At 51.8% G+C, this 14,429-nt stretch overlaps 1 protein-coding gene across 1 annotated transcript in view; it reads left to right on the plus strand.

Annotated features, from left to right (window-relative positions):
• DPP3 (dipeptidyl peptidase 3) overlaps window positions 1-14,429 on the plus strand; it is a 25,191-nt gene that overhangs the window by 4,323 nt on the left and 6,439 nt on the right. Inside the window, exons 5-14 of the mRNA XM_028501364.1 lie at window positions 1,803-1,933; window positions 2,043-2,173; window positions 2,250-2,308; window positions 5,260-5,454; window positions 5,673-5,785; window positions 6,143-6,235; window positions 7,713-7,775; window positions 7,875-7,999; window positions 8,122-8,242; window positions 9,697-9,876. Of these exons, the coding sequence (XP_028357165.1) occupies window positions 1,803-1,933; window positions 2,043-2,173; window positions 2,250-2,308; window positions 5,260-5,454; window positions 5,673-5,785; window positions 6,143-6,235; window positions 7,713-7,775; window positions 7,875-7,999; window positions 8,122-8,242; window positions 9,697-9,876 (1,211 nt within the window). The remainder of the gene's footprint in view (window positions 1-1,802; window positions 1,934-2,042; window positions 2,174-2,249; window positions 2,309-5,259; window positions 5,455-5,672; window positions 5,786-6,142; window positions 6,236-7,712; window positions 7,776-7,874; window positions 8,000-8,121; window positions 8,243-9,696; window positions 9,877-14,429) is intronic.

Here is a 14,429-nt window from a genome sequence, read left to right on the forward strand (position 1 = left end):
TGCCCCGCAACGGGAGAGGCCACAACAGTGAGAGGCCCGCGTACAGCAAAAAAAAAAAAAAAAAAAAAAAAAAGAGTGTGGCTCTGGAGCCAGGCTGCCTGACGTAACAAACACCCCCACTTGTTTAGTGATATAAAGCCACCTTTTCATGCTCCTGGACTCTGTGGGTCAGGAATTTGGATGAGGCACGCTAGGAAGAGCATGTCTCTGGCTGACAATGTCTGAGGCCTCAGCTGGGAAGACTTAGAGGTGGGGGGTGATTCAACAGCTAGGGGCTGGATCCTCTGCCTGCTCACCGACTCACACGTCCAGCGGTAGATGTTAGCTGTTGGCTGGGACCTCAGCTGGGGCTGTCAACCAAAACACCTCACAGAGCATTTTCATACTTCTCATGGTGTCTGGGCTCCGGAGTGAACACCCGAAGAGAGCCAGGCAGACGCTGTGTCGCCGTTTATGACCTAGCCTTGGCAGTCACATGGCGTCACTTCTGCTGTAGCCACAAGCCTGCCTGCCCCGCTTCAAGAGGAGAAGTCCTGATAGGAGAAATCACTTTGGGAGTTGGGAGATACTGTGGCCATCTTTTTTTTTTTTTTAACATAAGCTAGAAGTATGTTGTATGGATCAGAGACAACAGGCAAAATACAACAGTGTTAATATCCCATTGTGGACTTCCTGGTGGCGCAGGGGTTAAGAATCCGCCTGCCGATGCAGGGGACACGGGTTCGAGCCCTGGTCCGGGAAGATCCCACATGCCATGGAGCAACTAAGCCCGTGCGCCACAGCTACTGAGCCTGCGCTCTAGAGCCTGCGAGCCACAGCTACTGAAGCCCGCGCTCTAGAGTCTGTGAGCCACAGCTACTGAAGCCCGCATGCATAGAGCCCATGCTCTGCAACAAGAGAAGCCACCACGATGAGAAGCCTGCGCACTGCAACGAAGGCTCGCCACAACTAGAGAAAGCCCACGTGCAGCAACAAAGACCCAACACAGCGAAAAAAATAAAATCCTTTAAAAAAAAATATCCCGGGGGGAGGGGGCGGGGTGGGGGTAAAAAAAAATAAAATAAAATATCCCATTGCTTCTGTAACAAATCACCACAAATTTAATGGCATAACACAACACAAATTTATTCTGTTACAGTTCGGAGGTCCAAAGTCTAAAAGAAGACTCCAGTTCCTTCTGGATTCTTCAGGGGAAATCTGTTTCCTTGCCTCTTTCTGCTTCTAGAAGCTGCCTGCATTCCTCGGCTTGTGGCCCTTTCCTCACATCTCTCCCCCTTCTTTCTTCTCTCATCACATCTCCTACCTCCCTTCACCCTCCTGTCTCCTCCTTATAAGGACTCTTGTGATTACATCTAGGGTATGGCTAGCTTTTTAAATACAATCTGCCACACTGGGTTTGAATCTGACTCTGCTACTTGCTTCTGTGTGACCTTCAAAAACTGACTTAACCTGTCGGTGCCTTAGCTTCCCCATCTGTAGAATAGAGATAATAATTTCCCTCTCCCCACAGAGCTGATGCAAGGCTCAAATGAGTTAACATGTAAATCACTTAGAACATTTCATGTAACATAACATTGGGTTGGCCAAACAGTTCATTTGGGTTTTTCTGTAAGGTGGTACGGAAAAAGCCGAACGACCTTTTGGCCAACCCAATATCTATATTTTTGAAGATGAAAGTTTATACTAATTTCTGTGGGCAGTGGGGAGCCATCGAAGATCTTAGAGTAAAGGAGTGTCACAGCAAGAAGCCTGCTGGGGTGTCTTATATTAGCCTTTTCCCTGAGCCATCCTTTTTCCCTCAGAGCCTATTCTGGACTCCGAAATGAATTCCAAGCTGAAGAGCTATGAATTCCAGGGAAGCAATTTCCGGGTGACCCGGGGAGACTATGCACCCATCCTCCAGAAGGTGGTGGAGCATCTGGAGAAAGCCAAGGTAGGGCTGGCTAGGGGCTGAGGTGCTTCTCCAGGCCCCTCAGGGCAGCAAAGGCGGGTATGGGGATGGGTGGGTGGCTTGAGGCTGACCAACCCTTGCTCACCCCCAGGCCTATGCAGGCACCAGCCAGCAGGAGCAGATGCTGGCCCAGTACATAGAAAGCTTCACCTACGGCTCTATCGAGGCCCATAAGAAGGGCTCTCGCTTCTGGATCCAGGACAAAGGCCCCATCGTGGAGAGGTGAGGCGCCAGCCTTCACCCCGCCCTGCCCCCTCCCCCCTGCCCCGCCTCCATCTCAGCCCTTCTCTCCCCGCAGTTACATCGGGTTCATCGAGAGCTACCGAGACCCCTTTGGCTCCCGCGGAGAGTTTGAAGGTAACTTCTGGGAGGTGGGCGGTCAGATGGAAACCCTTACCCTTGTCCCCTGAGGACTCTCCCCTCCCCCCTCCTCCCTCAGCAGTAATAATAACAATGACAACAGCCATTGATGATTTGCCATGTACTGGACACCTAGCTCATTTTGACACCGTCATCCTATGAGAATGTCTCTCCTCACTTCACAGATGTGGGAACTGAGGCACAGGTGGTGGGTGGCCTAGCCCAGGCATCTTGGCTCTGAGCCACTTTGCTGTGCTGCCTATCGTGTCTGGTCCAGGCATAGGCTCCAGCTTTGTCACTTAATGTCTGTGTGACCTTGAGCCACTTAACCCCACCTCTGCACATCCGTCACTGCTTTTTGGGTGTCTGGGTGTCGTGGGAAGTGAGGTATTATATGCAGACGGCTCAGCACAATGCCAGGCACGGAAACGGTGCTGGGTTGATGGGAACAGAATTAACACTGGGACTGTGAACTTGACTCAGCTGCTGTCATCTCAGGGCAGGTGGCAGGCTGCCTCGGCCCTTGTGCCCAAGCCCTCATGGGACCCACTAGTGCAGGGCAAGGCATCCAGCCTGAGGATTTAGACCTGTTTCTTGCCAAGCTTTATCCTCCCCAGCCGCTGGATGTAGAGTCTGGAGCATCCAGCTGCCAAAAGCCCGCGAGATTAGCCTTGGAGGAGAGGGGAAAGCCCCGACAGCCCATGAGGGCTTGGATCTGAGCCCAGAGATCCAGGCCCAGGGACAAGGCATAAGGGACGGGCAGTTCAGGGGCCGGAGGGTGAGACAGGTGTGCACACTCACAGCTTTCCTGCCTGGGTCCTGATTTGCCAGGCCTGCTCCGAGGGCCAAGGCCCCAGGGCCTCCTCAGCAGCCTCAGTCTCAGAGGTCCCCCCCTTTTTACATAACTCATTGTGATTATTAGAAAAGTAGTCTCTGTTCATGGTCAAAAATTATGAAAATATAGACCAAAAAAATCAACTGTGATTGTACCCACCCCAAGGTTAAAATTTGGAATGTACTTTTTGCCTTCTGTTTTTATATAGTGCTGTGCTTAAAAACGTGTGTGTGTGTGATTTAAAATCTGCGTTTAGGACTTCCTTGGTGGTCCAGTGGCTAAGAATCCGCCTTCCAATGCAAGGGACATGGGTTCGATCCCTGGTCTGGGAACTGAGATCCCACGTGCTGTGGGGCAACTAAATAGCAAGCCCATGTTTCACAACTAGAGAGCCCGTGTGCTGCAACTAAGACCCGAGACAGTCAAAATAAAATAAATATTTTTTTAAAAAGAAAATCATTGACTGTAAAATCTACGTTTGTTGCAAGTAATTGGAACAGTACAGATGTACGTAGGGTAAAATGTGAAATCCCTCCTTTACTACCCTCTCCTATGCCACACCCCTCCTGAGATCACCACAGTTCACAGTTGAGTACAGGTCCTTCCAGGCCTTTGTCGAAGCATTCACACACACACACACACACACACACACACACACACTCCTTTTTTTTTTTTTATATATATAAATTTATTTATTTTTGGCTGCGTTGGGTCTTTGTTGTGGCACGCAGGCTTTTCATTGCGGTGGCTTCTCTTGCTACGGAGCACGGGCTCTAGGCGCACGGGCTTCAGTAATTGTGGCACGTGGGCTCAATAGTTATGGCTCACGGGCTCTAGAGCGTAGGCTCGGTAGTTGTGGCCCACAGGCTTAGCTGCTCTGTGGCATGTGGGATCTTCCCCGACCAGGGCTCGAACCCGTGTTCCCTGCATTGGCAGACGTATTCTTAACTACTGCGCCACCAGGGAAGTCCCCACGCATTCCTTTTAACTCGTCCAGATAAATGAGATTATATTCTGTGTATTATTCTGTCACTTGCTTTTTTCACTTAATCATGTATCGTGGATATTTTTCCTATCAGTACATATAGACCTATCATTCTTTTTAATAGGTGTATGGTATTCACCATAGATCGTAAATAATTTCCCACAACATTTGATATTGTACTACATATCTAATAGCTACATGGCATGCCATCACATAGCTGCCCCCTGATTTATTTAATAATCTCCAATCATTGGACATTTATTTCGGTCGCTTTTCCTTCTTTGCTATTTTAATCATCCTCTCTTCCTGCCCTGGTGTGATGATTTCATCAGACAGAGCAAATCCAGATGGAGAGGCATTGCCAAGCCCATCCCTCGGCCAGGTTAAGGATGACCCCTTCCTCAGTCTAGGTCAGGCCTTTCCAGGGCATAGTCCCTGCAGGGTTAGCAGGAATTACATCAAGAAGGCTTTGTTGCTGAGCCACAGGGAGTCTCTGCTTGCAGGACTCTTCAGGACCTTTAACGTGCAAATGTGCATTGCGAACCTTTAAGGAGATGGCGGTAGAGTGTATAGTGTTGCCCAAACTTATCTGACCAGGGAGCTCTTTCTTTATGAAGGCGCTCATAGAAAGTGTGTTCTGTGGAGTACAATTTTGGAAACACTGCTTTGAGCCAGGAACTCTTAACTGCACTGAATCGGAAAGGATCAGTCCCAGCCGCCTGTGCAGCAGCCTCACTCACCACCGCATAAGCCAGGTGCGCTAGCCATGCAGGACAGTTCACAGTTCCCCCAAAAAGGGGAGCGTCTTTTTTGTTCACGTCGTCCTTTCCACTGGGCATCTGATCCTTTCCCCATCATCCCCTATGTACTCCCCACAATCTCCTTTAAGATCCACCTCAGGTGTTACTCAGCGAAGCCTTCTCTCTGTACCCCACCCATCCCAAAACAGTGACCTCGTGGAGGCGGGGCCCAGGCCTGGGTCACTGTTCTCCCGAGCGGCCAGCACAGGGTCACTGTGCACAGCAGGCCTTCAATACCTGCGTGACGGCTGGAGGGCTAGAGGGGTTGAGGGGGGTGTGGGATCCCTTCCAAACCCTGCCAACCCACAGCCCACTCTGTCCCCGACAGGCTTTGTGGCCATGGTGAACAAGGCCATGAGTGCCAAGTTTGAGTGGCTGGTGGCAAGTGCGGAGCAGCTGTTGAAGGAGCTTCCCTGGCCCCCAGCCTTCGAGAAGGACAAGTTCCTCACCCCCGACTTCACCTCCCTGGATGTTCTCACCTTCGCCGGCTCTGGCATCCCTGCCGGCATCAACATCCCCAACTGTGAGCTTCCGCGGGCCCTGCCCCTCGAACACGACAGGATGGCCCAAACCCCCAGGAGACCCCGCTGAGAGTCGCACCCTCCGCCTCCACACACTCACCCTGGCCACAAATCACCCTGCTCCGCTCACCATCCCGGCATGTCCCTCTTCTCCAGACTCCTCGTCGGTGACCCTTGACCTTTGCCCCTTCTCCCTGGTCCCCACCCCCGCCTTCTCCAGATGACGACCTAAGGCAGACGGAAGGCTTCAAGAACGTGTCGCTGGGGAACGTGCTGGCCGTGGCCTACGCCACACAGCGGGAGAAGCTCACCTTCCTGGAGGAGGAGGACAAGGTGGGCACCAGCAGCCCGAGGGCTGGCGCTGGGCCTGGCCTGACCTCGGCTGATGCAGGGAGGCGGACAGGCCAGTGCAGAGGAGAGGAAAGAACACGGCTTCGGGCCTGGCTCTGCTGCTTCCCCGCTTGTGACCTTTGACCTTGTGTCTTCGGACCCGGTTTCCCCAGCTGGCAAACAGTGGAGGCAGCCCCTTCTTCGCGGGTTGCTGCAAGGATGGGATGGGCTTTGCGGTGCCCGGCGTAGTAGGCAGATGTGTGCATCACGATGGGCCCTCGGCCTGGCACGGGGGGTGTGGGCAGGCCGTGTGGCCGTGGTGGGACGTTGGGCAGCGTGGGTCTCCGCTTGTCTCGGCAGGACCTGTACATCCGCTGGAAGGGACCCTCCTTTGACGTGCAGGTGGGGCTGCACGAGCTGCTGGGCCACGGCAGCGGCAAGCTCTTCGTGCAGGTAAGAACACGGGGCTGGCCCTGGAGCCCACAGGAGCCTCCGCAGAGCCAGGCCTACGGCTCCGCTCCTCCACAGTCAGCCCCTCAGGGGTGAAGCCGCTCCAGCCTTGGCCCTCAGTGTCTCAGCCTCCCCCAAGATGTCCCAGGATTGAGTGGGACCTGCAGGGCCGTCCAGCTAAGGTCCCCCCACAGGAAGAACTGCTTGGCTCAGGCCAGGGAAGCCTGCCCTGAGGGTGTGACCCAGGCAGCCCCAGGGCTAGAGAGGCTGGGAGTGGGCAGTGTCTGGAGCCCCTAGTCCTGAGGCTGCAGCACTGTCTGTCTTTGCACTGCTGTTCCCTGGAGCCTGTACCTTTCCAGGTATTGTAGGGGGTCCCTTCTCCCCAGAGCTGCCCCTTTCTCCCGGCCAGCCAGCGTGGCTGGAGCCCCCTCAACACCCACTCAGGGAATATGAGAAGACAGACAGCCTTTCTGGCAGGCCGGGAAATGCCCATTGTGGACCCCCAGCCCGGAGCTGCACGGATGACATGACTGGGGGTGGGTGGTGCAGGGCTGTCAGAGAGTGCAGGGTTGAGCCTGCTCCTTGTGGGGTGGCGCTGCCTCCCCGAATGGGGACAGGCTGGGCCTGGAAGTCAGGAGGATCCAGAGAGCAGCTTATGGGGGAGCAGCTTGCCATTGGGCTTTGTCCAAACTTTGAAGTCCCAGGGAAGCAGGGACACGTGGCCCCTCGGTGGCCTTGCACAAGGCAGTTCCCCTCCCTGAGCCTCAGCTGGCCCATCTGTAAAATGGGGTTCCTGACTCCTACGGTACAGCTTTTGTGAGGAATAAAGGCAAAGCCCTGGGATTTGCTTGGCACTCGATAGGCCCTCTGAAAATGGGTGTTATTGTTAAGAGACAGGGTGCACAGACATTATGTGCTCTGATTCCGCTTTGCGGTTCTTAGTCTCTGAGCCTTAGTTTCCTCCTCTGTGAAGTGGGGTAGTAATAGAATGTTCTTTGGAGGGTGGTTGCAAGGGTGAAATGGATGGTGCATGAAAGACACTTGGCACATGGAGAGGACGGTGAGGGTGATGCTTCTGAGGCAGAGTCACGTGCTGTGACCTCCTCTGCCAGCAGAGGGGCCAAGAAGGTGAGGAGCGGCCAGGCTCTCTGGTCCACCCACTGGGACATCTCCAGCTGGGCTCTGGAGATACTGAGTCCAAGTCTTCATGTGACTTTGGGCATGTCCCTCCCCATCTGGCCTGCAGTGTCACTCTCTGTGCAGGGGTAGGTGCCTCACGTTCTCCTACCTCCAGGGCTTCTGAGATGTGTCACAGGACAGGTTTGGAGGCAGCAGTGTGTCGGTGGACCTGCTGCTCCTGCCATCCACTCACTGCTCCCGGTCACCTTTCTGAGCCACTTGGATCCAGGGCTGAAGGCCTGGCCCAGGGCAGGGGCACCTTGCCCTCACCTGCCCCACATTCATTACCGTTCTCCTGCAGGATGAGAAAGGAGCATTCAACTTTGACCAGGAGACAGTGATCAACCCAGAGACAGGGGAACAGGTGAGGGTGGCCTCGGCAGAGCCTTGGGGTGCCGGGAGTGGGGCGGCCCAAGGGGGTGGCAGGCACCCCTAAGCTTGCTTCCTGGGCCTCTCCTCCCAGATTCAGAGCTGGTACCGGAGCGGGGAGACCTGGGACAGCAAGTTCAGCACTATCGCCTCCAGCTATGAAGAGTGCCGGGCAGAGAGCGTGGGCCTCTACCTCTGCCTCAACCCCCAAGTGCTGGAGTAGGAGCAGCAGGCCTGGGGGGTGGGCCTCCTCTGTGGATGGAGGGGGTGCTGGCAGGGAGGGCAGGGCCCGGGTAGCCTCTGACCCCGCTCCCCCCTGCCACTTCCCCTCCCTCCCCCAGGATCTTTGGCTTTGAGGGGGCTGATGCAGAAGATGTGGTCTACGTGAACTGGCTCAACATGGTTCGGGCCGGGCTGCTTGCTCTGGAGTTCTACACCCCTGAGGCCTCCAGCTGGAGACAGGTGGGGGCCAGGGGACCCCTCAGGAGGGAAGAGCCTGAGGTGGGGACCAAGATCAGGATTCTGGGTGTAGGGAAGGGACAACCATACCTACGAGGCGCATAAACTGGGTTGATCCCGGAGTCCACTGCATATGAGTGCAAGTCACGTCACTGTTGTGAGTCTCGGTGTCCCTGTCTGTGAAATGGGAGTAATAATCTCCTTGCCCGCCTTTGAGGGTGAATCAGACGAGATGATTTTACCACGACCACTAACAGATGACCTGCATAGGACTTACTCTGTGCCACTTAGTTCTAAGAGCTTTATGTGAATTAACCCATTTGTCCCCAGTAGGTACTGTTATTACCTTCATTTTAGGGATGAGGAAATTGAAGCACAAAGCGATTAAGTAACTTGCTGGTAAGTAACAGAACCAGAATTCAAATCCAAGCAGCCTGCCTCCAGAGCCATTAGGCTACACTGCTCGGTGATGAGATGTACTTTAGAGATAGCGTAAGCAATTGAAATCTTTTAAGAAGTCAAGTAAGTCTGTTTTGAGGAGGCAATATTGTGTCGTCAAAAGAACACACGGGGACTTCCCTGGTGGCGCAGTGGTTAAGAATCCGCCTGCCAATGCAGGAGACACAGGTTCGAGCCCTGGTCCAGAAAGATCCCACAAGCTGTGGAGCAACTAAGGCCATGTGCCACAACTACCAAGCCTACGCTCTAGAGCCCGTGAGCCACAACTACTGAGTCCACGTGCCACAACTCCTGAAGCCCACACGCCTAGAGCCCATGCTCCGCCACAAGAGAAGCCACCGCAATGAGAAGCCCGCGCACCGCAACGAAGCGTAGCCCCCTCTCACTGCAACTAAAGAAAGCCCGTGCGCAGCAACGAAGACCCAACACAGCCAAAAATAAATTTTAAATAAATACATTTATTTTTTAAAAAAAAAAAAGAACACACATTTTAGAGTCAGGAAACTTGGGTTAGTCCTTGCTCTCTCCTACGAGCTGTGTGACCCTGAGCAAGTCATTTCACCTCTCTGGGCCTCTGTTTTGTCATCTGTAAACTGGGGATAACGGTGCCCTCCTGATCCCACTGTTGAATGCAAACAGGATTGGGGAGAAGAAAGTGCTCGGGGTCCTGGTGGCGAGGGGCCCTCTGGGGGTAACTGTTGTCATGAGGGTGGGCTGTGGAGCAGCAGAGGGGATGGTAGGGGAACATGGGGCTCTGGGTCCTGCCTGGAAATGGCCTTCCTGTCTACCAGGGCGGCCTGCCCTCCCTTGTGAGAGGAGAAGGGAAGCATTTGAGGGGAGAGGAATAGGCACAAAAGGACCCACAGGCTGGGGAAGAATAAAACGACAGTAATAATTGACAATTAGTGCGCACATGTGATATATCAGGCCTTGGGATGAGCTCTTGATACTTCTTGCCTCGGGGGTGCAAATGATTGCTTTCTCTTTGGCCCCGGCAGGCCCACATGCAGGCCCGGTTTGTGATCCTGAGGGTCTTGCTGGAGGCTGGCGAGGGACTTGTTTCCGTCACTCCCACCACAGGCTCCGATGGGCGCCCAGATGCCCAGGTCCGCCTTGACCGCAACAAGATCCGGACCGTGGGCAAGCCCGCCCTGGAGAGGTTCCTGCGGAGACTCCAGGTAAACAGGGGCCTCTCCCCTTGGAGGCCCCCTCCAACCTCACCCTGTCTCCCCACCCTGTAACAGGGAAGGCTTCTTGGAGGAGGTGGTATTTAAGCTGGAATGTGAGCGCCAGGGAGGAACCAGCTATTAGGAGATCTGATAGCGGAAGAAACAAAGCGTAAAGCCTGGTCTTGGGACGGGAAGGAGCTTGGTGGGTTGAGAGACAGAAGGAGGAAGCCTGGAGTTTGGTGAGTGAAGGAGGGAGGGACAGTGGTCACTGCAGCCCTGACATCCCTCCCACGTAGGGATGTTTAGAGTCAGGAGACCTTTCGGGGTTCTGGTGCCAGTGCTAACCAGCTGTGTGATTGGGGTAACATACTTTGCCTTGCTGGCCTCCACTCTTCTCATCTGTTAAATGAGGTACGTCACCTTCCTCGCCTGGTAGGAATTAAATGAAACAACATATATGTGGAACTGAGCAATAGAATGTCGTGTTATCCAAGCCAGTGTGACACAAAGCGTGGTCCAGGGACCAGCAGCAGCATCGCCCAGGACATGCAGATTCAAAGGCCCCACCCCAGACCTCCTGATTCAGAAATTCTGAGTGCGGGGCCCCGGAACCTGCATGTTTACTAGCCTGCCAGGTGATTCTGACACTCAACAAAGCTGGAGGACCACTGATGGTGACCCACTCCTTACCGGGCAGTGCCTTCCGTCAGAACAGGGTCCTGCTGGCTTTTTCAACCTGAAGAAGGCCCAGCCTTCTATTCAGCAAATATCTCTTTATGATTGTACTCCCGCCTATTTCCAGAAGGGATGTAAGGCATTTTTCCTAAAAAGATATGTGTCTGGCCATTAAAGTAAAATAAACTTAGAAATTAAAAATCATGAGATGCAAAGCACAGTGCAGTGTCTTGGGTTAGATTCCGGAACAGAAAAAGGACCGGGGCTTCCCTGGTGGCGCAGCGGTTGAGAATCCGCCTGCCGATGCAGGGGACACGGGTTCGTGCCCCGGTCCGGGAGGATCCCACATGCCGCGGAGCGGCTGGGCCCGTGAGCCACGGCCGCTGAGCCTGCGCGTCCGGAGCGCGTGCTCCGCAACGGGAGAGGCCACAGCGGTGAGAGGCCCGCGTACCACAAAAAAAAAAAAAAAAAAAAAAAAAAAAAAGCAAAAGGACATTGGTGGGAAAACTAGTGAAATCTAAATAACTAGAGTTTAGTTAATACAAATGTACCAGTTTTGTAAGATGTTAACAACAGGCAAAACTGGGCCAGGAGCACACGGGAACTCTCTGTACTATCTTTGCAACTTTTCTGTAAATCTAAAATTATTCCAAAACAGTCTATTAATAATAATAATAATAAGTCACTAGACAAAGGAGTCAAATCTGCCAAATCTTCGGCCAGTATTGAACCGTGACTTAGTAGTGAGTGAACACAGAGCATTCCGTTCTAGAGATTGAAGCAGGTGGGTCTCTGTACGAGAGGAATCATTCAGCAGAATGGACAGTGTCTGCAGCAGTAGTTTTACAGAAGATACGGAATATGGAAGCATTTTTGGTGTTGCTGTTTCTTTTATTAGCCCCCCAGGAAAAGCCAACAGCACAGCAAGGAGCCAGCCCCAGGGAAGATGAAGCCTTTTCTATAGGGAAAGGCTTCAGCCATGGGTCACAAACACAGTCATAGCTTTGGCCCACCCGTATCGTAAAAGTTGGTGAGGTGAGATACAGATGTGTATTTCTGACTTCTTTGAAGGTCTGACATCAATAGACGTAATTCCCACGTGAGTGATGGGCTGGAACTGAGCAGCGGCCACTGCATTTGCACACTTGGACATTTGGACATGGCATGACTCTCCAGTTTGCCGGGTCCACTACCTACCTGCCTTACTCACTTGTTCATGATAACACCTGGGTCCCGTCAGCACCCCTGTTGCCAATTCTTTGCTTTAAGCTCCTGGGGTCTAACCTGTCGACCTGATGAATGTGTGTTCACATCCTGGGTTGTTAAATATCATGCAGAAGAGAGAAAGGTGAGGTATTCTCTCTAACCTTCCCCCAGGAGTTCCCAGTCGGTTTTAATTACTCCAAAGCTAGGGAAAATCATTCTAACCCTGGGTCTAAGAGGGGGAGGCTTACCTGGAGGGTGCCCTAGTAGGAATCCTACTTTGCCCCCTGCAAATTGGCAAAATAAGTAAGGATCAGAGCCACAAAATGTCAGATATTTGGAAGAGAGCCACATAGATCTCCTAGCAATAATCTTTATAATCACTGAAACTAAAAATAGGCAGCTGAAACAGGTTTTAAATCCAGCTGAAGATAAGGGAAGCTATACAGCACGTAGCACAGAGACACAAAACTAGGAAATTTGAAAGAGAGATTAGGGCTTCCCTGGTGGCGCAGTGGTTGAGAATCCGCCTGCCGATGCAGGGGACACGGGTTTGTGCCCCGGTCCGGGAAGATCCCACGTGCGCGGAGCGGCTGGGCCCGTGAGCCATGGCCGCTGAGCCTGTGCGTCCGGAGCCTGTGCTCCGCAACGGGAGAGGCCACGACAGTGAGAGGCCCGCGTACCACAAGGAAAAGAAAAAAAAAAGATTAAGAGACATGGAGGATAGTGTGAAAAGGTCTAATGTACATAAACTGAAGTTCCAAGACGAAAGGAGAGAGAAAAGGTAAGAGAGGGAATATTAGAAGAGATAATGGCTGAGAATTTTATAGAACTGATTAAGGACCCAATTCATAAATCCAGGAAGCTCTAGAAATACCAAGAATGACAAGCAGAACCCCTGTCTAGAAACATCATAGAATGGGAATTCCCTGGTGGTCCAGTGGTTAGGACTCTGCGCTTCTATCTCAGGGGGCCCGGGTTCAGTCCCTGGTTGGGGAACTAAGATCCCGCATGCTGCATGGCCCCAAAAGAAAGTGAAGGCAAAATAAGAGTAGAAATTTAAAGGGGACATAACTGTAAATATAGCAGGAATTTATGGCAATAAATTTTTAACTTGGATGAATGGACAAATTCCTAGAAAAATAATAACATTAAAATTGACTCATGAATAGATAACTTGAATAATCCTATAGCCATTACAGAAACTAAATCGGTGGTCTAAAATCTTCATACAAAAAATGCTAAGCTGGGACTTGCCTGGTGGCTCAGTGTTTTAAGTATCCACCTGCCAATTCAGGGGACACAGGTTCGAGCCCTGGTCCAGGAAGATCCCACATGCTGCGGAGCAACTAAGCCCGTGCGCCACAACTACTGAGCCTGCGCTCTAGAGCCCGCAGGCCACAACTACTGAACCCCGTGCGCCTAGAGCCCGTGCTCCGCAACAGGAGAAGCCACCGCAATGAGAATCCTGCCGCACCACAGCACAGAATAGCCCCCACTCGCCGCAACTAGAGAAAGCCCACGCGCAGCAACGAAGACCCAATGCAACCAAAAATAAATAATTCATTAATTAATTTTTTAAAAATGCTAAGCTCACAGAGTTTTACAGATGAATCCTACGAAATATTCAAGTAACAGATGGTATCAATTTTATATGAACTCTTCCATACGATAGAAAAAGAGAGAATGTTCTCTACCTCACTGTAAGATGCCAGTTTAATCTTGATACCAAAATCGAAGATAGTTCAGGAAAGGAAAATGTAAATGCCAAAATTCTAGAACAAAATCTTAGTAGATCAAATCCAGAAAATATCAATTTGGGTTGAATCCCAGAAATGAAAGGTTTATTTAACATTATAAAATATATTTATGAAAATCACCATATTAAAGGAGAAAAACCATGATCATCTCAATAGATTTAGAAAAAGCTCTTTAAAGTCAATATCTATTTATGATAAAAAACGCTTAGGGGCTTTCCTGGTGGCGCAGTGGTTGAGAGTCCGCCTGCCGATGCAGGGGACGCGGGTTCGTGCCCCGGTCCGGGAGGATCCCACATGCCGCGGAGCGACTGGGCCCGTGAGCCTGCGCGTCCGGAGCCTATGCTCCTCAACGGGAGAGGCCACAGCAGTGAGAGGCCCGCGTACCGCAAAAAAAAAAAAAAAAAAAAACGCTTAGGAAACTCAGAGTCAAAAAGAATTTCTTTAACTGATAAGAGTCGTCAGTCGCTGTTAGACTGAGGAACAAGTCCTGAGAGCAGGTGAGAGGATTAAGAAGAGACGGGGTCAGGAGGGTGGTGTACAAGCACACACACACTTTATTTCCCATCAAAACTCTTTTTATAGATTGCAGTAGGCAATACATGTTTTTGTTAAAATCACAAGACAGAACCATCAGACAGTATTTCCTTAGTATTGAAGTTATAGTACAAAACATTCTGCGAACCAGAATATAAACATGCGTGAGAACAGACTGTGATTACCGAAACATGCCAAGGACAAACTATAGTTAGAGAAACCTCAAACAACCTCACGGGCCAGGACTCATCTTCTCTAATAACTCTTTCGGGCCCTGTCAAGAATTAAGCGTGACTTTGCCATGCTTTAAGCTGCAAGAACTGTGTCAGCTTGCAGCTGGTTCCCGACATGTCCCCCTTGCTTATTTTTTAATGTGAGGTGGTAGAGTCC

Source organism: Physeter macrocephalus, chromosome 16, assembly GCF_002837175.3.
Source record: "Physeter macrocephalus isolate SW-GA chromosome 16, ASM283717v5, whole genome shotgun sequence".
NCBI lineage: Eukaryota > Metazoa > Chordata > Mammalia > Artiodactyla > Physeteridae > Physeter > Physeter macrocephalus.